At 42.6% G+C, this 24,561-nt stretch overlaps 1 protein-coding gene across 3 annotated transcripts in view; it reads right to left on the reverse strand.

The window, feature by feature from the left end:
• AKAP13 (A-kinase anchoring protein 13) overlaps positions 1 to 24,561 on the reverse strand; it is an 81,534-nt gene that overhangs the window by 10,167 nt on the left and 46,806 nt on the right. For 2 of the 3 annotated variants that reach the window (XM_065734005.1, XM_065734006.1), the window contains 15 exons: positions 21,470 to 21,532; positions 19,443 to 19,626; positions 18,640 to 18,748; positions 15,857 to 15,899; positions 14,742 to 14,847; positions 9,654 to 9,825; positions 7,026 to 7,093; positions 6,226 to 6,292; positions 4,769 to 4,904; positions 3,852 to 3,964; positions 3,260 to 3,406; positions 2,414 to 2,664; positions 1,670 to 1,795; positions 1,450 to 1,567; positions 699 to 947 (listed from right to left, as the gene is read on the reverse strand). In XM_065734005.1, coding sequence (XP_065590077.1) covers positions 699 to 947; positions 1,450 to 1,567; positions 1,670 to 1,795; positions 2,414 to 2,664; positions 3,260 to 3,406; positions 3,852 to 3,964; positions 4,769 to 4,904; positions 6,226 to 6,292; positions 7,026 to 7,093; positions 9,654 to 9,825; positions 14,742 to 14,847; positions 15,857 to 15,899; positions 18,640 to 18,748; positions 19,443 to 19,626; positions 21,470 to 21,532 — 1,952 coding nt within the window. The remainder of the gene's footprint in view (positions 1 to 698; positions 948 to 1,449; positions 1,568 to 1,669; positions 1,796 to 2,413; positions 2,665 to 3,259; positions 3,407 to 3,851; positions 3,965 to 4,768; positions 4,905 to 6,225; positions 6,293 to 7,025; positions 7,094 to 9,653; positions 9,826 to 14,741; positions 14,848 to 15,856; positions 15,900 to 18,639; positions 18,749 to 19,442; positions 19,627 to 21,469; positions 21,533 to 24,561) is intronic. The other variant, XM_065734007.1, reaches the window with a different exon arrangement.

Consider the following 24,561-nt stretch of genomic DNA (forward strand, 5'->3'; position numbering starts at 1 on the left):
AGAGCACAAAGCTGCACAGCAACTACCCAGCATAAAACCCCACCCATATCCCTCAGTACAAAGAGTTTCTGTATTATGTACTTGGGAAATCTGGTGACAGACAGGAAGCAAACCAAAAAGTGAAATCATCCCATGGCAATTCCTTCCCTTCTGCTTTAGGAAGACAGGATCTGGATCAAAGAACCACCAAATTTTCATCAAAGCTGCAAAACGAACTCAAAGTCCTAGGAGGTTTGCAGAAGTCAGCATTTGACTCCATTCTTTATCACCATAATTTCTGTGCACTCTGCAAGAGGGGAACTGGTGAAAATACACAAGAAAAGTCCTTCTCAAATCTCCCTCTGCTCCACCTGAAGTACCATGAAATAGCCAAAGGATCAGAACCAGCTGCTTGCCCGCCGGGCTCTGAAGTGTTTTTTGCACTAGAGAAGTAGGCATTTCTGTGCATTTTTATGACTTAGAAACACAAATGCAGCCTGTACTTATCACAGCACTTCACAACAGCAACATAACTTGCTTCATCCACCTTATGAAGCCGTCAGTAATCTTGGGAGCTTGGAAAACATACATAAACTTCCTGTTTCCAAAACGTCAAAATAAATCATGTCCAATTTGAAACTGCTGTCAAAGGCTCTCAGAGCAGAAGAATGGAGACAGCAGTGTGAGGAGCAATCCGTGCCCAGAGAGGGAAGCCTTACCCTTTAGCCGTCCAGCTGCATTCTTCAGTGAAACAGGCCCATCTCGGATGAGCTTCCGATGTCGCAAATCCTCTCTTGCAAACATCTGGCCACTCTTCATCCTCATGATGGACTTGCTGTCCGTCCGGTTGTAAATCTCATCGAGGCGTATTTTCTTTTCGTAGTTACTGACTTTGCTATTGACGGTGGCAATCACGTCTTTAACAAGGTTTAACGACTGAGTCAAGTCTTCACGTTCCACTTCATTTTCTTTTAACAAAGAGAGAAAGATTTCCATTTCATTTTATCCTCGTGGAAATCCCTATTTTCCCTTCCTTCCTCTTCTCCCTCTCAGATTCCTGCACTGTAACTTTTTAATATTCTCCCAAGGCAGGTTGTATCTCTCCCTCCTAAGGAGGGCTTCACAAAACTCTTCACTCACAGCATTGAGGCTGGGAGCTGCTCCAATATACTTTAAGACAGTACATATGAAATGAGCAAACTAATCACACAGTTTAGCCATTATAAAAAAAGGAAGTAAGCTGGAAGACTCTGGAGTCTAAGCACACTGGCTTTGTGATTAGCTAGAGATAGACTACATCAACTAAATCAAGGCATCTGATCAACCAACACAAAACAGAGATGAAATGTGGTTATCCCATTGCACCAGCGTGAGTCATCCAATACTTAGAAAATCTACTTCAGTCAATAAAGATCCTGGAAATGCACAATGGATGAGCAAATACACGCTTAGAAAAGAACTGCTCCCTACCTGTGGTGTTCTGCAGTATCCTCTGAAACAGGACTGGGTACTTGGTGATTCTCTGTGTTACCAACAAGATGCATTCAGAAATCCCAAGACGTCTCACCAAGGAGGTACTCATTTTTTCCTAGGAAACAAAGATGAAAAATTTCAAAATGCTCACTGGATGGAGCACAGAAAGGAAATATTCTTCTTCCCCATTGGCTGTTTCTCATCCACCAGGTCCTACCTTGACAAAAGCCTGGAAACGCTTGTCCTTGGCGTACAGGTCCTTGAAGTAATTCACTGCCTCATTGTGATGCCCACAGAATTTGCCATATGTCTTCTTCATTCTCTCAGCGTTCTCACCAGAGAACTGCAAGACAAGAGATGTAAAGACCCAACTTCCACTGAGCTCTTGGTGCAATGTCCCAGCACTGCCTGTCAGTCTCTCTGAAGAGTTTTATGAAAACATATCAGTAAAAAAGCTATCTAAGCCAAGAAATTAGATCTCTAGGAAGTCATGAGCGGAGCCTGTGGCTTCACTGCATTCACACTAAGCACAAAATCTGGGACTGCACCTGAACAGGATTTAAAAGCCAAAAGAGCAAGTTAGAAAAGAAGAGAATTGGAGAAAACACAGATAGAGCAAGTTCTTGTACATTTCTTTAACTTAAATATCTTGAAGTAACACACTTCACACATTTCATTGCCAGCTACTGCCTTCCCTCCTGGCTACGGGTCAAACCATGTGGTTCCTGTTAGCAAATGCTTCTCTCTTCCACAATGCAAACAAAACAAATTTTCATCATTACACCTCCCTCCAAAAGAGCAAAAAGTACTTAAAAACAGAGGTAGAGTTTTGTCTGCGTGTAAAGGTGCCATCGGGTATAGCTGTCTAACAAGGATGAACAGGAGGGTGGAGAAGTGAGAACTCAGGAGCACTTGGCTTCCAGCTACACTTTCCTAAGTGCAGTCATTATCCACGGCTTACCTGATTGATCAGGATGTCACCTATCCTCTTGATAACAAAGTTCTTTTCACTTTTGTCTGCCGATGACTCCTTCTTCCTTTCCAGAATCCTCTGGAAGAACTGACTGTGTATGTGCAGCAAGTTCTCCAGGCAGGGAAAGATCTTGTCCACAACTTGCTGATCATACTGCAGCTCCTGTAACATCCCTGCGCTGTACACGTCGCTCATTATCTTCAGGGTGCGGACATGATGCATTTCTGTCTGCATGAGCTCTGTACAGGATTAAGACAACATCATGGCAGAGAATCTGAGTGTACAGTACAATGAAAAACTCTCATTAGGAAGCTCTTCCAAGCAAGCTCATTGGGCTTCTCTAAGCAGCTTCAGAAAATTCCACATCAGGCGTTTAGAATATCAATCAGCAGCTTTGCTTATGGCAGAAATCTGGGACAGAGAAGTCACAATAAAAAGCCACAGGTATTGCTGCTGAGGTGTGAACCCTGAGCACTGTTACCTTCTTCCTACATTTCACCGTCAGCCTCATCATTGTTCATTTCTATCATGCAGGATGGCTTTTGCATCAGGAAGGAAAGGACTTGTTAGCAAGCTGTTGTGCTATAACTGAGTTCAAACATCAGCAGCAGACAAAAGGAAAGAGGTATTTTATTTTTTTTAAGGCTTCCAGGGAAGTGAAAGGTGGAAAGACAAAGCTTTCATAAAACACATTATGTTTCTAAGAATTTCAAGAATGACACTTTGGCTCCTGAGGTCTTACAGTTAATCTTCCTGTTCACTGACATGAGGTTTCTGAAACATATGCACGTGTATATATCAAGAGTGAAAAATCAGCATCCATGCATGTCTCACCGTAAATGACATCTTGCCGTGTGACAACATCCTTGCTTTGCTGCTGTAGGAACAGGCTGTCCACTGCTTGGCTCCAGGACTCTGCCTCCAGCTGCTTGGAATCCAGTTCCAGGTCTCCCATGAGCTGTCCTTCATTCATGTCTGCACCTTCACAAAGCAACATAAACGTGAACTGCAGGTACATCTGAACACTACAGGTATACATCCATCAATGCAATATGGCATTGCAAATGGCAAATTTTTTCTGTCCCCACAACAAAAAAGCCTCATATCAGCATAAAAAGGTACATTCCATATGTGGCTGTATGAACAGGCCAAAGGAACAAAGCAGAAGTGGAAATGTTTGCCCTCAAGCTCCGTCCCAAGCAACAAAACTGTAACTGAAACCTCCTAAGTGTTTTCCCACAGTTCAACAAGAAATTACTGTGTTGTGTCTTTTTTTTTCAGGCTATCACTCTAACATTACATTAAATGAACTTCAATTGTCCATTCAACATGAGTTTTTCTTTTTAAATGTCATACTGGATTTTCTCTTTCTGGAAAGCAGCATGGAAACCTTCCTGCTGCTGTTAAGTGCCATGAGATGTCTTACCTTCATCAACTAATGACTCAGTGGATTCCTTCACTCGGCTAATTTTATGTAAAGAGTCCGTGGACTGTGACAGAAATTTCCAAGTGTGTACTAAGCTGTCATCATTCCCAACACTGAAGAAGAACAGAAGACAGGATATTGTTTACAACATCACAAACCAGACCTACAGCTCTAAATGACAGCGCTTCTTTACAGAATCACACCTCAGGTTTTATGGTTCGGGTAACTCCTTTTCATTGCTTTCCATTTTACACTGTCACTTCCCACCCTCATTGTTATTGGAGCAAGCCATGAAAAAATGTAGTATAAAAGGCTACACAAGAGTCTGTGCCACTTGCTCAGAGCAAGATACGAAAAATCAGACTGAAATAAGTTTCACCACGAATAGCCAGGGCATGCCAATTGTCCAGAATGCCCCAGTCCATGCTACTGCCCTGTTTGCATTATTAGCCAGTGTGCAGCTAGGATAGAAACCACACGTTTTATTTGCTTCCGTGACCTTTTGTAGTTAATTACGCGTAGCACATTCCCAACACATTGAGAAGGCAGCAGCACTGTGCATCTGCCCTGACACTACGGACACAAAAATTGATACTGTGCCTGAGCTACAAAAGTACGTGATGGCACAGTTCCAACCTCAAGGCCTGTTGGCTTCCTGCATCCCAGAGCATCTCTGTGAAGTGGTCCTTAATATCACCATGTCTCTGAACTCACACCACGACTATACCTGACCCAGACCATCTGAATGTGCAGAAGACAGCTGACAGTGTCATATATAATATGGGCCCTTCTGGTTTTGTGATCCTTTTTCGTACTTTCAATGCAGATCCCACGACACAAGCTGATTTTTAATGAGCTCTGAATTTCTCCACGCTCCCAGCAGATCATCCCCATGTACTCACAGGCAGAACCCTTACCCTGCAATGTTCTGTATTGAGACACTTTTTGAAAGTGCTGTAGGCTGCTGCGATCTCCTGTTATTGAATAGTGAGGTGACGGTGTTCTCATCAGGAGCAAGGATTGCAGAGCGAGGGCGCTCCTTAGGTTGTGAGCCTGGAAGAGAAGCTCCAGAGAAAAGTCAGCTTGTACGACTGTGTTCTAAGCTGCAGTGATGGCAGTCTTAAAGAAAGCAGGCTCTGACATTTCCTTCCTTTTTGCTCTAGAGTCGCACTGGGAGCTGCAGCTGTTAGACACACTTAACTGCAGGGAAGCCTGAGCTTTCTGCCTCCCCCCCAGGCATTCCTGTGGTACTGTTAAAGCAGGATTTGGACAAAGCAAAGTCTCCGTGCTTTGACCAAAACAATCTGGAATTTGTCTCAGACAGTAAACGTGAGTGCTGGATGCTCAAATACTTTTAAACAGAATTTAGACATCACACACAGTATTAATACAGCATCAGCGATCACATCTACCTGTGAAATTCTGTCCTCCTTAGGCCCAATATGCTTAAGTTTAATTTATTTCTGCTGGGCAGTAAGAAAGCCAATAAGGACTTGTTAACAGTGATCTTTTCTGTGATTGCTTCGATGTCCAGCAGTGCTCCTAAGCAGAAAAGCAGAGACTGAGCTCTTCCCACTGCTGTTTCAGGCAGAAAAGAACACTGACCTTTTTGCTGAAATGACTGCACTATACCTAAAAGATTTGGCTGGAATCTGCAAGTCCAGAAACTACAACTGAGAAGCCAAATTTAACATTATTCAAAAATTAATCACACATAGCCATCTACTGTGTTGGTTTGCATTTCTCTGGGCAAGGAGATCCTGTGGCTATATCCATCCTCCAGCCTCTGGTCAGATCTTTTGATAGTTTTTTCCATCTGTACATACTACAGAGCAACACTAAACCTTTTCTCATGCTATCATATATCTGTGGCTAATCCTTTCATCTTAACTCTATATTTTCCTTTCTTCAGATGTATTTCTGGTTCCTGGAGCAATTCCTCTGAATTTGATGACAAAAACCACAGTGGGTATGACTGTATCATAGAGCGTGGCACTATATGGTGATCCACAAGCTGTCACTAACTGAACTTATCTAATTACGATGCTCCAAAACTCATGTGAGCTATTTCATTCCAGTTCTTTGCCACCTGTCCCTTTGGGTAGCTCTGCAGTGCAGCATACACCTCAGGGCAGCCATATAAACTTTGTCAGCGTTGCTCCTACTCAGAATTTAACTTCCTAGTTTTACTACCTCAAAGCATAAGACTAAACCATCTGTGCAGCTTTAGCACAACTTCTCAAGTCCCAAATAGTGCTTACCATGCAGGCAGGATGCACTCATCCCTGCTCTATCTGCTTAATCACTCACATTAATCAGTCACAATGGGAACAGCAGACAGAGACCATCACCAAAAGGGAGAAGGAAACTTTACCTTTGTTTCTCATGGTCACTGTGGGCAACGAAGAGGTATCATGTGCCTGCAGCATTCCTTTCTGTGGCTAGAAGAAAAAGGAAATTCACTATAACTTTCTCCCATGGGGCTGTGCCACATAACTACAAAGCCATGTCCCTACTGAATCCTCTCAGAACAGATTAGCTCTCCAACATCTACAGTATATAATGGAGCCACCCTCAGCAACTACTGTTGTTGCTGTACATGAAATGGGCAAAATAAACAGTAAAATAAAACAGTAAAATGGAAAGAGAAAGGGTTGACTACTGAAGGGAACAACTAAAATCACAGAGGAAGTTTTTTTAGATCATAATGGTGTGAGCAGCAACTGGCTCAGAGAGCCATGCTGTAGAAGAGGCTCCTCACATTTGGAACGAGCACAGATTCTGCATACCCCTCATATAAACAGCATACATATTTAATACATTTCATCATGCATTATATATGCACATGATGCTGCATAAAAGGATGTCGTATTCAAAAATGAGAGATCCTGCATTTATGGGTGCTGGGTACACCTGAAGTTTTGCCAAGGAGAAACTTTTTTAATCGTATGCATTGATCACATTACACCTGCACAGGAAGGATGATGTTTGCTCTGGGAGAACCTAGTTTCAGATTTTGGATACCCTCACATTTTCTTTATGCACCACTTCCTCCCAGGGTCTGCTGCTGTCTTTGCTCCTCATTGCAGACCACCCTGAGATGGTACACATCTGCAGACTGATTCGTTTATGTTTCTTTCTTACAATGCAGTAACGTAGATCGTTAACACTAACCTTCATTTTCACCTTTGCACAGGAAGCAAAGCTCTCCTTACAGCCCTTGTGAACGATTGCATTGCAGTCTGTCAGAAGGAAACAGATGAGAGTTATTCCTCTTAAAGAAAAGGGGGGAAAGCAGAAGCAGGAGACAAACAGAAACCAATGGCAGCGGCACCATCTCTGCAAAAACAAAGACTGCTCTTATCAAGGCCAGGACATTGGGGTCCAAAAAAAGCAGGAAAAGGACAGGGAAACCAATTTACCTAAATTCAGATATATCACAGCCTAGATCTGCAGTACAGGATCTGAGTTCTGTACTACAGTAATAACAGAAAAAGCAACAGAAGCTTCTGCGAGGTGACAGCAGCTGCAGGGCAGGGCCTGAAAAATACACTGAAGTCCCTCCTTTGGGCTGAAACCATGACATTCACCAGTGCACTGAGCACTGTGCTTTCAACCTATGGTTTCTATAAATCCACGAAAACGTGCTGACACAGCCCATGAACTGCGTTTTAAGTGTACATCACACTGCAAGTGTACAGCTCTGAATTATTTCTAAAAGAGATATGAAATGAAAGGAAAAAATATCCAGGCTCAGACTTACAAAATACTCTCACATTCCTAGGATTTCTTAAACTTAGGCCTACTTAATAAAAGCCAGTTATTCTTCTGACACTTTGCTAAAGGTAAGAGTAAGGCTTAGGGTGGTGCTGTTCTAGTCAGTGTCCCACCACTTCCTGTGCATACAACAGACAGAAAAACACACGCTCTTGCGAAAACCCACAAGCAGTATCACTGCTCAGATCAAACAAGGAAGAGGGACAGAACTCACTTCTGGTGTCTGACACTAAAATCAAACAAAAAGAGACAGGGAGACAATTCAGAACCCTAAATTCAAACTCAAGCCTTGAGAACCTGATGTCAACACCTTACAATATCTCATTTAGGAGTAAAGCATTTTGCAGTTAACATGGCATGCTTCTGATCAAAGATCTGGACTTTATTCCTCCAACTAACTTAACCCTTGAGCAGGCAGGAAATTCCTCCAGCTCCTCACTATCAGTGATATTAATAATTAAAACCCAGAAAGCCTCTCTGCTGCATCAGTAATCATAAAAATAAAAAAGAATACACTGACCTATTAAAAAAAAGTTATTTCTCTTTCCCATCCATTTCAGGGCACAATAAGTCTTTCAGAATTGGCTGTTCAGGAAGAGGGGGTGCCACTGAAAGGTTCAGATGCTGACTTGCAATAAGTTAATCCTTTGAGAATCATTAAGAAGAAGTCATCTACTGGTGAGAAAGCAGTGATAATAGTGGTACAGCACTGTCACTTCTGCTGAAAAAAAAATGGTCTACATAATGGCAGCCTCTGCTGCTGGTTATCTGCTATTTTCAAGGCATCGAGGAGTTTATTTTAGGATGTGGTGTGACAATAGACCACACTTAGATGTACAAAGTAACAGCCATTTTTTTGGTCAGTACAGAAAAAATGCAATAATTTTCTATTTAAACTTGGAAAACAATGAAATTTCTACTAAAACATGTGCTGCTACACAGTGTTGTTAGATTATTTTAACTCACCAGGATATAAAAGATAAGTTGTGATATATCTTCTAAGTGACTTAAAGTAGAGTTAAAAAGGTAGAGTGAGGAAAAGGAAAGGATGCATCTGAAAGCCTGTAATTGATGCTGCTTTCCATCTCCCATCAGGATGACACAGAGCATTGCTCATGCAAACAAGCTTGATGAAATCTCTTCCCTTTCAGGAAACTTCAAATTGCCTCTGGAGACACAGCTAGCTGCTCCTTCCCCTTCCTGCTTAAGATGGTTCATGCACGATCAGTGTGAACAAAGAGAGGCAGAGCCTCCTGCTGCAGCCTGGGTGCAATGCTGGTAAACACTCTGCCTCATCTCTAGGCTGGCAGAGACTATATTACTATTAGTGAAAAACTGACAATCTTGAGCTTCAGTGAGAACACATTTGGGGTCACCAACTAATCCAGTTACATTCTGGTTGTGACCACATAAATGCCACTGACCTGATCAGTTATGGGCACGAGAAGCCATCTGGTGAGAAATAAGGAAAACATGACCAAGCTCATAGAAACCCCTTTTGCTGTACTGCCTGCACTGTCTTCCATGTACTTCACATGTCACTCGATGGGGGATGCATCACATCAAAATGGAGAAAAAGGCTAGCACTTCCTTTTTGTATTATGCTTCCACTGAGGACTTGCTGAAGCAGTGTTTCAGCTGATGGGACATCCACTGGAAATAACAGCCCTGAACCAAGGTAGCATTCTCTGTCCAGCATCAGCTTTAACCAAGCACCTAAGTCCCAACCCACACCACACAGCTGAAATAACCCAAGTCCTCCAGCTGACTGATACATCTTGCTAAGCAGAGGATGCTGCCGTGTCCAAGCAGAAGCTAGGCAGGAGGCTGCAGGACAACTCTGTGTGGCTGTGATTCATTTCTGCACAGCTTCCATAAGTCACAACCACATGAATCACCACCTCCAGAGACTCCTTCCTGCCCCACATCACCATTGCTTAAATGTGAGAACAGTACAGCACCAGGTTCATGCTTCCCAATTCAAATTCAACGCACAATAAAAGCAGAGAGGAAGACAAAACTTACTTGCACAGTAATACGAATCCTTATTGAAAGGTTTCATACAGTGGTAACAGATGGCTTGGGCTACAACAGAGGTTGCAGTGAAGAGGTGTCCATTTAATGTCTTCTTGTCTTTCTCCTTTTCCTTGGAATCTTTGTCCTTCTCTTTAGTCTTCTCTTTATCTTTCTCCTTCTCCTGCCACAAGAAAAAGAATGAATGCCTCGTTACTGTTCAGAGGTGTATTCTTTAGTTACAAATTCTTCAGTGTTTGCCTTCAGCACTATGACGATATCGATCGGTGCGCACTGTAACAATGGCCATGTGTCTGCACAGCCTACCCTAAAAAAAACCCCAACACCTAGGGCTCCATGGAAATAGATTTACATACTACTCATTTGCAGAGCTCTCTGCACGGGTATCTCACCAAAGGAGACGAAACTGAGCCTGCTCTGAAGGCAGCTGTGTTTGTCCACCTTTGCCTTCTTACATTTGCCTGGGTTAATGACTTACTTTCTTCCTCCTTTTTCCCTCTTACTAGCAGGGACAGCTTTTTTCAACACCTTCAAGTAATCCCAAACGAATGAAGCCAATGAGCTTTCACAAACTCTTAAAATATGGCATCACAGAAAGATTGAGGAACAATAGCAACACCAGAAAAAGACTATCTTGTCTTCAGGAAGCCGCAGTTCCACCCTGTAACTGCTCAACAGTCTTTGAAAAGATGTTAAGCTCAAACAGCTTCTCTGATTTTCAGTAGTTTTTGCCTATCTTTCTATCTCTACCTCAGACAGAAGCTTGCCAGCTACTCAAAGTGTGAGGAATGTCCCCTGAAGCATACATTTCATGGATTTAGAGGTCTCCCAAACACAGCTTACCATCTAATTTTTATAGGAATCTCCACAGAAAAACTCAACATTTGAATTATAGTGACTTCTTGTTTTTCTATATACAAAATGCTATTCATCTCCAAATCCATACTTCAACTACTAGTGAAGATTTCATGGCATCTCTAAGAGAAGGTGAACCTGAACCTGGCAAAGGCTTTTGTGAACTTAACTCTGCATTTTGTTACTGATATGCCACATGCCCTTTGCTAAATATTTCACAAGAGGAACTTAAACACTGGAGAAATGCAGAGCTCCCTGTGTGAGCAGCTGCCAAGAAGCAGTTAAAAGAAGTATCGAACTCTGCTGCTGTCAGGAGTGAAACTTTCGTGCCTCTGATGACATGCTTAAATAATTAGTAACCCAGCCTAAAGGCTGCCCTCTCCCAACACACTCCAGGCAAAACGCCAGCATCAGAGCTTCTTCCTGCAAAGCCTTACAGACACAAGTGCTATTTACTGACCCCAGATGCAACTGAAGGAGAAAACCTGAATGGAAGAATATGCTTTGCAGACATCTCTGCCTCCTTGAGCCGTCACCATCCCGCCATCATCCCACGTTGTTCTTCAGTGACTGACCTGCCCACCTCCCACCAAGCTCAGCCTCATTCAAGAACTAAAGAGCAGCTAAATTCTTGGTGATGGCACCAGTACTGCCAGAGCTGTTCTCTACTGTCAGGACACATGAAGCCCCACGACAGAGCAGCAAGCAGTGTCCCAGGCAGATCTTGCTTCCACTCACAATGCTGAAAGGAGATTCACCATCCTACGCTTCAAACATCCCTAATGTTTACTGCAAAGCCCAGTAATTCTACAGTCTGGAATAGTGTAATTGCTTCATAAAATCACTGTAAAAATGATTTCAATTTAAACTTAAGTACTCGGAGAGAAACAGGAAATGGTGCACCGCCCTGAAGGAGCAAACAGTGAGCTTTGCACGCGGACGGAGCGATGATGGTGGCATCGTGTCTCAGAATGAGACCATTTTTTGGGTTTGCTCTGACAGTTGCTTGTTTTCAAATAGGACTGGACAAATGAAAGCATGTCCTGCTCCATCAGGGCTGCCAGTGTGACTTAAAGCTCCGCTTTATGGTGCCACTGAGGATGCATCTGTGGGTGTGGAAATGCTGCACTGACACCCGCTAACAGACACCGCGGGTGACGACCCTCGGTTTGGTGGCCCAAAATAACAGCAGGTACCATGCAGCAGCTGACCCCACCCTGAAATAACCACAAAACTCTTACCTCCCAGTTCTTAAGTCCCGCCAGCTTCACTGTGACCAGGGCTACTTCAGAAATCGATGTCATAAGTTCATAAGTTCATAAGTTCATAAGGTTGGAAAGGACCTATAAGATCATCTAGTCCAACCATCCTCCTATCACTATCTCTACCCAACTACTAAATTAAATGTCATTTGATGGACATTCTGCCCCCAGGGCAGGAGGGCTGCTCCCAGCAGAGCTAGCCCATGGTGGCAGCCAGCAAAGGGTTGAGCAAAAGGGGGAGGTGGGCGGGCCGACAGCTGCTGACTTCCTCAAAGATGGGTACGTGGTACTTTGCTGCTGCTTTCACCCTGCACTGCCCTACCCCACTGCTGAAAAGATATTAACTACAGGCAGGATAGGATGGGGTTAATATTGAGGTTGCAAGTCAGTTGTGGGGCCACACTTTTAAAAGGCCGAGCTATTGGTCAAACAAAACTCCTCTGTGATGTTTGGGATGTATAAAAAGTAAAAGTGAACACACCTCTGTGTTGCAATGTCACACTTCAGTACAGAGTGCCACTGAAGGCTCCCTACACTTGCACTCCTCCTGCTCTGTAGGTCCTCCCAAAAGCTCAGTCCCTCCTATATACCAAAGTGCTTGTACAACACTGCCCAAGAACCACAGAAGCTGAGGAGAAATTACTCATGCTACTTTTACGTCATCATTTACCAGAAACTCTCTGCCAAAAGGAAGAAAAATGAGTTTTTCTAACTGACAGGGACACGGAGTGTTACAGACTTTAAAAGCATCAGGCAGTGCATGATGCTGATTGCAAGAGATTCACTGACTAATCCCCACATAACACTTAGTGCAGGGTAAATACCCACAAACGTGCCACCAGTATCTTCACTACAGTTAATACTCCGGACATCTTTTGTTAAAGAACTTTCCCAGAACTCATTTTCAAGAAGAGCCACTGCCATTACTATTCTCCAAAGTGCTTTATTTCATGGTTAATCTTAGAAAAGTATGCATTTCTGAAGCCAGGTTTGGAGAAAAGCAAAACCTAGTTGGAAAGAACTTGCATTCTCCCTCTCCCTGCTGACAGCCCAGACAGCAGCAGAAACCATCTCTTCCTGTCTAACTTCCTCTTTCAAGGTTTGCTGTTTTTCTTTTTAAATCTTGCAGGTTTTAATCAGCCCTAAAGGTTCGAGAACTCAGAGATCCCAAGAATTTTTACACTGAAATAACTAAATGTACCACTGAAGTCCTGAAACGTGCTCAGCACAAACACCAAAAGCAGAAGAGAAATTGAGATTTGGATATAATGGCTTTCTCATTAGCCAAAACACCAGAACTGCCACATTCTGCAGTTTTTAGTGTGGTGAGTTTTTAGTGCAGTTTTTAGTTTTGAGTGATGGCTGGGAGTAATTCTAGCTTTACTGACAATTTCAAACACAACCATGAACACAGTGAACTCAAATGGATGACACCTATTTAAGAGCAGGATGATGGTTGGACTAGATGATGTTTGTGGAGCTTTTCCAATCTTAATGATTCCATGATTCCAACAAAGACAGAGCAAATAGCTGTCATATTTTTCTTTTACTTGTCCCCAAATAATCTATTATTTACATTTAGTTCTTGACTTAGAGATGGCAGACCCAAAGTGCAAGAACCAGTGAACACTTTTCAAGTCTTGTGCAGTCTGTGCAACACGAACCACAGCTCCTAACTGGTGTATTGCACTGACACTGCTGAGAAACTTTTTTGGACACTGCACTTCACAGCAGAGAACAGCACTGGAGCATTGGCTCAAAGCTGTTCAGCAGCTTGGAGACGTCAGCAGCTACAGTTTGCATCTTCAAAGACAGATCCTTAAAGAGGAACTGCACATTATGGGCACTGAGGTCATTACAGCTGATACCTCACTGCAGTGGTGATGCAATCTTCTAAAATCAACATCTAAATGTGCACCATGCCACTATGCTGCACAAACTCACCTATATTGCAGGAGCACAGGGTGAAGGACCAAGTGCTTGCATTGGGAAATGCTAAGTGGAGGTTGTTTGCACAGACAGACAGCAACACCTCCCACATCTGTGTGATAAGCACTGTGCATCATGCCAGAACTTGTTTCCTGTTTGCTACTCAAATTCTCATCAGAAGATGTAGTTACATGTTCCAGGGGCCTTCCAATAGGATTTATCAACACAGTAGTTACACATCACTTAAGCACACAACAGAGACTGCATGATGTGAGCTAAGGAGCTAAGGTAGCTTCTATCTGACAGACATGGTAAATAGGGGTGAGATTAAAGTAAAAAATATCCAAGCAAAAGAAAACAAAACCACCAAACATACATTCATTTTCAGGGGACGTCCTAAGGGAAAAGTAGCCTGCTTTTGAGAAGCATGCAGCATTAATGTAATTATTTCTATAACCAGTTCTGTACCCAGGAAATTTGTCTGTGCTGAGAAAGTGCTTAACCTTCAGCAAACTCAGCCCTCCTCCTCCAGAAATAGGGGAAATTATAAGTAATGGTCATCTCTCAGGGTCATGGTCTGAGCAACTGAGCAGTACATAGGAAATCTGTGGCAAAGGTAGGAAAAAAGGGGAAACACGATGTAAACCTTTGGTAGCTGGTCCCTTCTTACAGCTCCTGTCTTCATTTTATTAAATGCCTCTCAGGCACTGCAAAAATTAGACACATCAATCACTGCAAAACCATAACTCATGCTAGAGCACAATCTATTCTCTAAAATGGAAAACAATTCAGAGGGGAAAATGAGACCAAAACACAGCAGAGGAAACCTTGCCTTGGATGCATTTAATTTGGGGCTGCTAAAATTTCCCACGTTACTCTTCCCTAGGACCACAAAGAAAACCCTCCCCTCGCAAAAGGAAAAATACAGTCAGGTGAATACATAAATACCACAGTATGGAAATGCATGGAAATACATAATTAATCTTTGCTGTCTATAGGTTTTTTGTGGCTACACAAATTACAAAGCACTTACTTTGCTCTTCTTGCTGCTGGACATCTTATTCTTGAGGTAGCTGAAGGTACGACTGACTTTTGTTCCACCTTTACCAGAGGGGACACTGCTGCCCTCTTCAGATATGCTAAAATCAAAAAAGGAAGAGGTAGGGTTTTATTTTTAGTTTTTCTCCCAAAGCATATATTAAGAGGAAAGGCAAGTTTTTAAAGGATAAATGCATCTGTTATTCTACAGGGTCACAGATTGCTTCATGGCGTTACATACATGAAGGGAGTAAAGGGAAAATGCCAATCAAGTCGTTCATCACACGTTTCAAGAAAGCCTATTTCTTTTTTTAAGCAATTTCCATCCTCAAAGCATGCCACAGCACCCTCTGCTGCTTCATTGGCCAAATAACGAGCAACCTGCTCCCAACATCCACCTGCTTACAGGAAAAGTTTGTTCCTTAGTGCACATGAAATCAATCCTGGTATTTAATTGTCAGTGTGCAGCCCATTTCAGGTGTGGGGCAGGTGGAAGGGATGGACATCTTTTACTGGGAGGTCTTCCAGAGCAAGATACACAAAGCACCCTGTGAAAAGGCTGTCTGTAACAGAAGCCACACTGTCTGTAAAGCCTCCCCTGGGAGATGGGAATATTGTCAGAAAACAATAACGTGCAACGGTTATTTATATTAATTTACACATTTTGTGGGCATCAGATTTTTTTTATGCCTGCCTTTACATGTACCAGCTTATGAATTCTTCTTTTTCTACAGAAGAACAATAAACTACACCCATCGCAGAGATTATCTCTGTACAGTTTGCAAGGATGGAAAGGAACATAAAAAAACATGGTCATTACAGAAATACAGACAGACTTGACAAAGGGAGGAACAACTACTATTTCTAGCATAAAATACAACTCAGGGTAAACTCACCAGGTTAAATAACAGTCTGTCTGAGGAAGTAATCTATGAGTAAAGTCTTGTGAGAGCTAAGAACTAAACCACACAATTTTCACCCTGTATCATCTAAGATATGCATGGGGGCTGATTAACACACTTGGGATTTTGCTAGGAAATCTGGTATTCCAAAGGGGAGCACACCACTGGCAACCCAACAGAAGAGACAGGGAACCCCAAAGTACTGTACCTCTGAACCAAGGAACTCGCAGCGCCACAGAATGCCTGAGTAGCTGGAAAAGAGAGGAGAGATGGGAGGCAACATGTTAGGCTGCAGTCTTAGCTCACTGCATTTAAAAACATAGTTCATATGTTTGGACAGTTAAAGGGGAGAGGGAAATATTTATCAGAAGTGAGCGTTTAGAATAGATTTCATGTGCTCAGAATGAAGTCAGTTCCCCTTAACCCTAAGTGATCTCAGATCAGAAGCTGAGGTGAATGACTGCTCAGTATTTGTAGCATTCTGCAGCTATTAAGCAAATGATGTGTACCTGCTAACTTGGCTAGTAAATCGGGGAGGTATCTGAAAAAGAACTGCCAAGCTAATCACAAGAGGTATGAAAGCAAATCATTCCGCCACAATACATTTATTGACACATCACTAGAAAGAATCTGTTGTGCAACATATCTGGGTTTCAGGTGCAAAACTTTTCTGCCTGATAAAACTACAGCTCATTTTCCCCTCAAAATCCTGAAACACTTCATAAAGACCAAGGGAAGCAAGGGAAGCCTTATTCCATTTTCCTCAATGCATTGCCAGAGTAGAGCTCAGCCCCAGAGCACTGTGCTGGACTAAGGCTGACTTGCAACACGTGGCTGAAGCTTTGCCACTGACATGATATGATCTCAGGTAGCTGATATCATTTACCAGAAGCATCAAAGAATACTGAAAAACAGTGAAGAACTGATCCAGAGGAGTGAAGAGTCACTCTGGAGTAACTGGGGCTGTTGTCAGGACTCCAGAATCCCCCACCTCACTGCAAGGACCATTTGCAGTCACATCTGAAGTGCAAGAAGTGTGTCTGATCACCTCACTGGGCTTCTGTATACGTACTGTAAGAAAAAACACACTTCAAATTCTATTAAACATTAAAGCTACTGGTGCATGCAAGAAAGGCATTTCACATAAGAGGCAAAGATGGTCCTGTATCCAAAAGTGCATTAGGGAAAACTGTGCATACAGTATTATGTCTCATGACTCTAAACCACACATTTTCCTCATTGCTGACTGTATCAGCACTGGCTGTGACAGAAATATCACTTCTTTATTTCGATAAACTAAACCACCAGCATAACCTAATCCCTGCCTGAGAGGATCTCACCTGCAAAATCTTCTAACTAATTAGCTATCGAAAAAAATCTGAGTAATACCATAACACATACTGAATGAAGTCTTCAATTTCCTGATTATAGAGGGCTTTTTTGGTACTACCTACTGCCTAATTGATCCTAGGATCACACAAGCAACTCCCAGCCTCAGTCTCTGGTGAAGCCCCCAGGGGCTGTGGTTTTTGTCTCAGCTCTGCTTTGCTTTTACATGGGCCAAGCCTCCTCACTCTATCCCTTTTATAACAGCTCACTCAATTGCACTGGATTCATTACTTCACAAATCTTACTTTTTCTTTGCAGTTAATGTAACAAATGCAGAAGAACACTGAATTAAGAGCTATATAGATTTGATATTCATGGCTGTTTTTCAGCACCTTGAGAAAGTACATTGAGGATCTTCAATTACGTACTGTTTATCTCCTACTGCAGTAGTATAGTGTCTTACAGATGGGAGACTCTTGACAGGCAAAACGTATCCAGACAAAGAAGATGAAGGACTGTTTATGATTTCACAGTTTAGCTTTTAGGTTACAATTTAGCACTGTAAAATCAATATTTTGCTGCAAGTTATACAGACCATGAAGATGAGCACAAAAAAGGATGCATGCACCCAGGTTCAGCATGAGCGCTCCCCATCACGGCCAGGAACAAAACTGAAATGCTAAAACTGATTTCATGGCCCACAAAAAAAAAAAAAAAGTACTATTTTTTAAAGGTCAGGACTGACATGTATGTCCACTGCTGTGTTAGCAGCAAAATTTTGGTGTACTTATCTCAACAATTTTTAAGCATCGCTCTCTAACATTATTTCACATGGTAGCTGGAACTGAAATAATCAAGCAGCATTAGGCAGAAAGCAGCAATAGGAACAGCTTCAAGGAAGGAGGACGTTAATGAAGAGGTAAAGATCAGGAATCATCACTGACTGACAAGATGCGATCTACAAAGTTGATATATTTTCTGGCTGTCAGTCAATAACATGAAAGCATGTGTAGCATGGCCACATCCAGCTGCACATCCAGCTGCAGCCTTCTGAGTGACTTTTTCAGGTGAAAGAATCGAATCAGTGAAGCTGCAAAATGAAGTGCTTTCTATTGCTTCAATTAGGCTAAACTAAATTGAGAAATTTCACCTAATCAATGTTTACTATTTTCTTCATCTTTGAGATTTAATAAATGACATCCATCTGCCCCCGACTAATTATCTCAAACAAGAGAAATAGCATCAAACTCCCCCAAGAAGACCGAGATACATAGCTACTTTAAAAATATTCGGAAGTAGGAAAACAAGATCTCAAGTGGAATTTACTTCAACATCAAAAGAAGGAATTCTAAAATGGTAGAAAATTCAAACTTACTTTTTTATAACAAGCTCAATAAATCTCAGTTTTCATAGCAGTAATATAATTAAGAAAGAAGCAAATGAAAACAACAGAACTAGAAACAGCAGGGACTCCCATACTGGAATAACAAAATAAGGATCTAAACTGAACGAGTTCTGGCTTTTCACCCACAACTCCATTCCACAGTGAAATGCATATTTCACTAATACAGAAGAGCAAGTGCTAGTAAATTGTGCCTTGGGAAGGTAGGTAGATGTAACACATGGCAAGAGAGATGAGGAGATGGGAATTGTTTTACTCACTGTCCAGCGATGGTTTAGTAATTGACATTAGAGACACAGATTTGGTCAGTGGAGATGAAACGGAGGAAGTGCAGAAATTAAATCCTTGTGGGTGTGGTGCCTGGTGCATCTGCAGAACAGAAAACAAAGCACACTGAGCAAACTACTGAAATTCATGCTTTCAAGCAGTGGAAACTCAAACAATCCCAGTGTAAGGCATAGGTTAAAAATGCAAGAACCAAAAATGCAAGCAGCGTCAAACTGGTGAAATGCAATATTCTCTTTTAAGGGGAAGGCAACAAACTGCTTTTGGAATAGAGAAACTAGCTGCTAACTTTTCTTGCAAGCCATTACAAGGTGGATGTTCTCAACTGTCTGACAGCAGACAGCAGAAATCACTGCTGTGTTTCCAGTTCCTCACTGAAACAACACTGTAGTTCAACATGGTAAAAAAAACCTGATGCTTAACTGTACTCCCCCAAAATATCATTCCTCAATGCAAGAGAAGACATAAGAGCCTTGACACATCAGCTCTCACTGGTCAGATCCTGCAAGACTCATTTACTGCTCCTGATGGACAGCAGTAACTCTACGAGGTAGACACTCTTAAGATGACATCCAGCAACTGAGCTGCTCCCAAGAATTAAGCAGTAAATCTGTGGGAACTGCTGTGTTAAAATTGAATTAAATTAAATGTAATCGCTGTTAAAGACTGATTACATTGCACACACAGGGTAGAAGCCTTCGCTGTTACTCTGAAAAAGGACTTTTAAAATGTAGACGTAGAGTTTCCAAGAAATGCAGTACTGGGTGGACAGCTTTACCTGGTGACCATAGGCTCTGACTTCCCCTTGCTCAAGGTCTTCAGTGAGCAAGACCAGGGAGCCGCCCTGGTTGCTGGTGAGCTGGCTCCGTGGAAGGTCCTTGGAGCCATGAGAAGCAGCCTCCAAGTTTGCAGAGGGCTTCTTGTTGTCATCAGAGTCTCCAGCAAGGCCTTCCAAGCTATAACTGAAGAGAAACCATGCAGGTTAGATCTTGATGAGCTCTCAGTGACCAGTGTCAAACAGCACACAATACTTTTGACAGTAAACCAGAATGCAGTCACTAGCTGTACCACTCAGAGATATGATGATGCTATTCCTCAGCATACAAGTGCATTCCTCAACAAACAAGTGCAGATATTGGGGGAGAGATTTATATTTACATTATATTCAGAAGGAACAGCAGAATCTCTGTAGAGACGGCACCTGCAGACAAGTGACATCTACAGAAAATAAAGCTAATACACTCTCCTTTCATCTACACAAAACAATTACATTTAAAAATGTGACTATTTCTGTCTGATCTTTCTTAATCCCTCTATTCTGCCTCTAACCCTTGTGCTCCTCATGCCAATACTGATAAGCCCACTGCCATTTGGGCTTAATGAGGATGCTCTGCACATTCACCTCCTGCACACCTCCATGACCAATGTTTGACCTCATGTGCACAAACCCTGCTAGCCAGAAGCAAGATCTACCCTGGGTATGTAGTCCAGCTTGGGTACACAGAACATCAGTATGAGCAAGTGACACAATGTGGATTATTTTTTAAGGCAATCTTTGTCTACCAAAAAAAAAAATAGTCATAAAGAACCAAAATTTAATGACATCAAAGTGGGCAACGAACAACCAGCACCAACATATGGAAGGGAAAACACACTACAGATTGCATAGATTAGCTGAACAAGCAGAGAAGCTTTACATTCAGGTAGACTTGCATAGTAATGATTCATTTTCTGCATTTGTTTTGAATCATATTGATAAATATGCAACTTCAAAGCCAAAAATGCCATAAACCTCGAGAAAGAAAATTTATTGAAATTTTTAGGACCTCCTTCTTGTTGATTAATGAGAAAGAAGGATGGATGAGGCATTTACCATCTAATCTGCTTTAGAACGATTTGGATTCAACAACGCGTATCAATAGCAGGCACCATAAAGCTTACTCTAAAACACCTGCAAAGAGAAATGAGTCCCTTTCATATCAATTTTTCAGGCCCCAGGAACATTTTTTCTTCTACCCCAAGATAGTGATATTACAGAGTAAAGAAAAAAAACACAGTTGTGACTCAAAGAACTCTGTTCAAAACTGAAAATATTAGCCCATAAAATAATTATCATTTGGTAATACCGCTCTGTAATTGTTAGTACATAATTAAACAGAATTAGTTTTAATAACGTGAAGAACAGATTAACTTATTTTTCAATATCTAGTCTTCAGAGTTTCAATAGCTCTACCCACAGGCAGCAAGAGCTGCCAGAGGAAAACACAGCTGCTCTGGGAGAGCGGCTTCCAGTTGTTCAAGCATGGTATCCGGTCAAGACTTGACCAGCAACCATTACTCTGACCTTTCATTTCTGCAGAAGCAAGCAGTGAGTACTCTGTAAATCTTCACCTGCAGCTATCAGACTCCTTTCCACATAAAGTGATCAGAAGAAGATAGTGCAGCTGTCCACGTACAGAGAGCACACCTGTACTGGCCTTCAGCTGCTCACATCTGTCCAGTACACAGTCTCTGTCATCCGTGGCTGCTTCTGGAAAGTGCCTTAAAGTCATGATGCCCCAAAAGCTCCAACCAAAAGCACAGTTTCTCAAACACCCAAAGCCAATGAAAAGCAGCCACCACCTTCACCCATAGCCACTTCAGGACACCCGTTACCACAGCTCACTGCTGAAAAAGCAGGCGAAGCAAACAAGACACGTGCACGCTTCAGCCAGAGCAGCAGAAGAAGAGGCAACACACAGCAAGCTGACAGCACAGTTTTTGCAGCACTCAGTCGCTGCTGCAGCACATTTATTTATACCATACCTTCTACAATTAAAGTCAGGACCCATGGCAGCGAACTGCACACCAGAGGGACACCAGCTCAAACTAGGAACATCGGAAGAGGCAAAGAAAGGAGAAGGGCTATGATTATTGGCTTGTTACGGCACAGGGTGTTAAAATACTCTTTCCTGAATATCTCCAAATGAAAACAAACGCACACGCAAAAAAAACCCCAAACCCTCAGAAATTATGCAGTTGTTAAGGTAGGCTTGTGGCTGTGAGAACACACCCAACAGGAATGGGGCAGCCTGTGCTTCCCTCACACCCATCCCACCCGCCAGCATACAGCAGGTTGGAGAAATGGCTCCTGCTGAGGAGAGATGCTTTTGGGAACACAGGGCTGGGACACACAGCAAAGTCATCTCTGCGTACGTGATCTCACAGCCACTGTGTTAGTAAGGATTAGTATTGTCTGGTACCTCTCACACCACAATCAGGAAGAGAGCCCCTTACAAATATTTAATCACTCATGTCTTCTCCTCACAAGAATTAATAACTTCGGGCTACACTTGGGAAAAAATAAGAAAGGGAAGTTACATTCTGAAAAGCTGCACAGCAAGTCAGTGGAAGAGGCCGGAAGGAAAAACAGGTTTGTCCTGCTGCTAACTTGGGATTCATTCAAAGCAGGGTCTTTCAAGGAGTGCTTTGACTAGAAAACCTTTCAGATCTCATAGCCCAAAAGAATCCCAAGTTGCACCAGGAAAGGTATAAGCAATGCAAATACAGGATGCAAATATTTTGGTTGTCATTTTAAACACCGCTTTTGTTATTTTTTTCTCTGCCATCTCATGGGCCAATTGCAGGTTTTGCAAATACAGAGAAATCAATCCTCTTGTCAGCCATGGCATATGAAAGACATCTGAATACCAGAAAGGCTGTCCAGGAAACGTTAAGTGTGAAGGGAATTTTGCATCAGCACAGGTCTGCCAAAGCAGTGCTGCACCAGTCCTGCTCCCAGCCCTTCCCTGTAGGCCATGCATGGAGAGGACGTGGCCAGAGCATGCTCTGATCCAAGCCAGGAGCCTACAGAGTGGGCAGCACAAAGGTCTAAGTGCCCCTCGGTCAGGGTTTGTGAGTGGCAGAAACCTCCAATGGCACAAAGGAAAGTTTAAAGCCACTGGCTGCATCTGTTGTTGTCAAGTCCTTGCATTGCTCCCACACACAGTACAACACTGGAAACATTTCGGAAGCGTTTACGGTTGATATTCAGTGTTGGAATTCAGATAATTGCTACTTGCTTTATTAAGGATGTTAATTGGGGAAGATGCATCTGAAGTACCTGTGCTTTGCAACCCAAAGCTCTGGGTGCTGACCCTAGAAGCTCTCAGCTCAGTACCATAAGCGCTCTTTATGAAGACCTTCCCATCATATACCAATCTTTTGAGTATTTTTTCATGATTTAGCTACACCAAGGTGGTAAAGGGAGGTATAAATGAGGGATGTAGCTAGATACTTGAAAGAAACACATCCTTATGGCCACAGCAAATCATTTTCCACCATCAACCTCAGTCTGCACTTTGAGGCCTATGTCCAGCCCTCAGCTGGGTCAGTAAAACCCACCCAGAGGAAACTAGCTGAAGGCTGAGCAAGCATTCCAAGGAAGACATCATCAATGCTTTCCCTCTTCTTGCTCCCCCCAGCCACCAGCTCATGGCTACAATACTGCTGGGCTGGGTGGACCCCTGGAGCTGTGCTCACGTTGACTTCCTTTCACTGACCTGTTTGCAGAAGTCAGAAGTTTGTGACTGCTTACAAATGGAAGAATAGACAACTTTACTCACTAATGACGTGCAACATTTACACCAGACAGTGCACTTTACAAGATGCTAAAACTGCAGGGAAGGAAGGCAGAAGACAAGAGGGATGGGAGCTGTGAATGCATGCAAGAGGAAGCCGGGAAGTGGTGCAAGATCTTAGAGAAGGATAAAGACCTTTTGGCAAGGGCTCTGGAAAGCAGTCTTCCAGAATTACAATCTTGCTGGTGAGCCACTCACAATCTGCTGGCAACACCATCAAAACTGCACAAGATCATTGCATAGCATGCAAAAAAGCCTTCACAGAAAAAGATTTGGGGAAGAGGAGAGCAATTATAGAAAACAGCCTCATGTGAGAACTGCTGGAATTAGTTTCAGGCCATTGCTCTGTAACTGGTGTTAGAGAGGATAGTACCAAAATGGCTGGGAAGGCAGAAAAGGAGAGAGAATGCTTTTGAAAGAACATCAGGACACTTTTCAGATTTTACTAAGTATTTTGGGTTGCCTGTTTGAGACATTTTCTTTGTGTGTAAGTTCAGAATTTCAGAATATTATGACTCTGTGGGAGCTGTAATAGTATTAATAGTGACTACTAAAGAGGTGTTCATTTGCATGAACTGAGAAGATGAGTGCTTCCTCCAGAGCAGTGTCATGCAAATAAAGTGGCTTCTTAGAAGCAAAAAAACCGTGTTCTTTCTTGTGCCTTTCCTGTAAGAGCCCTCTCCTGAACTGCACAGCGGCTTCGTTTATGCTGATGCATGGTAAGGCCCTCGTCACATTTCTCCCACACGTGGAAATGTGGTTGTTTGTTTAAACACAAGTCTAACACGCATGTCAGGTAACCACAGCTGTGTCACAGGAAGAGAGGTCCTCAGCTAACCTGCTGCAGGGTGGGGGAGAGCAGAAAAGGCTGAACTGCTCAAGGGGAGTGGTTAAATGTCTCTTTTCCTGGAACCTAAAGATGTATAAATGTGGACAGTCCATGCAGCTGCTGAGTCAGAAATGAAGCAGCCTGTTTTGTATGTGAATTGGCAGCTGGAAGGTTACGTGAGTGAAAGTATGTATCTGCACCATGAATGTGGAATTGAAAGTTTGCTATGCAGAAGAAAACCAGAAAAACCCATGGAAGCAAAGAAAAAAAACACCACTTTCTATTTGTCAGGGAAGTGGTTTTAAAGAGCAGCAAAAGTGCAATATCAAAGCCATGTAATTTAAGCAGCTGCAGACCTGCAGAGTAATCTGTGACTCTGAGATGGTTTCGGTGCATCACTTCAGCAGGTGCTCCCCCTGCAAGTCCTGGCACACAGCTCTCCTGTGCTC

The sequence above is a fragment of the Cyrtonyx montezumae genome, unplaced genomic scaffold (genome assembly GCF_038088225.1).
Source record: "Cyrtonyx montezumae isolate F1298 unplaced genomic scaffold, pur_monq_1.0 scaffold_17, whole genome shotgun sequence".
NCBI classification, from domain to species: domain Eukaryota; kingdom Metazoa; phylum Chordata; class Aves; order Galliformes; family Odontophoridae; genus Cyrtonyx; species Cyrtonyx montezumae.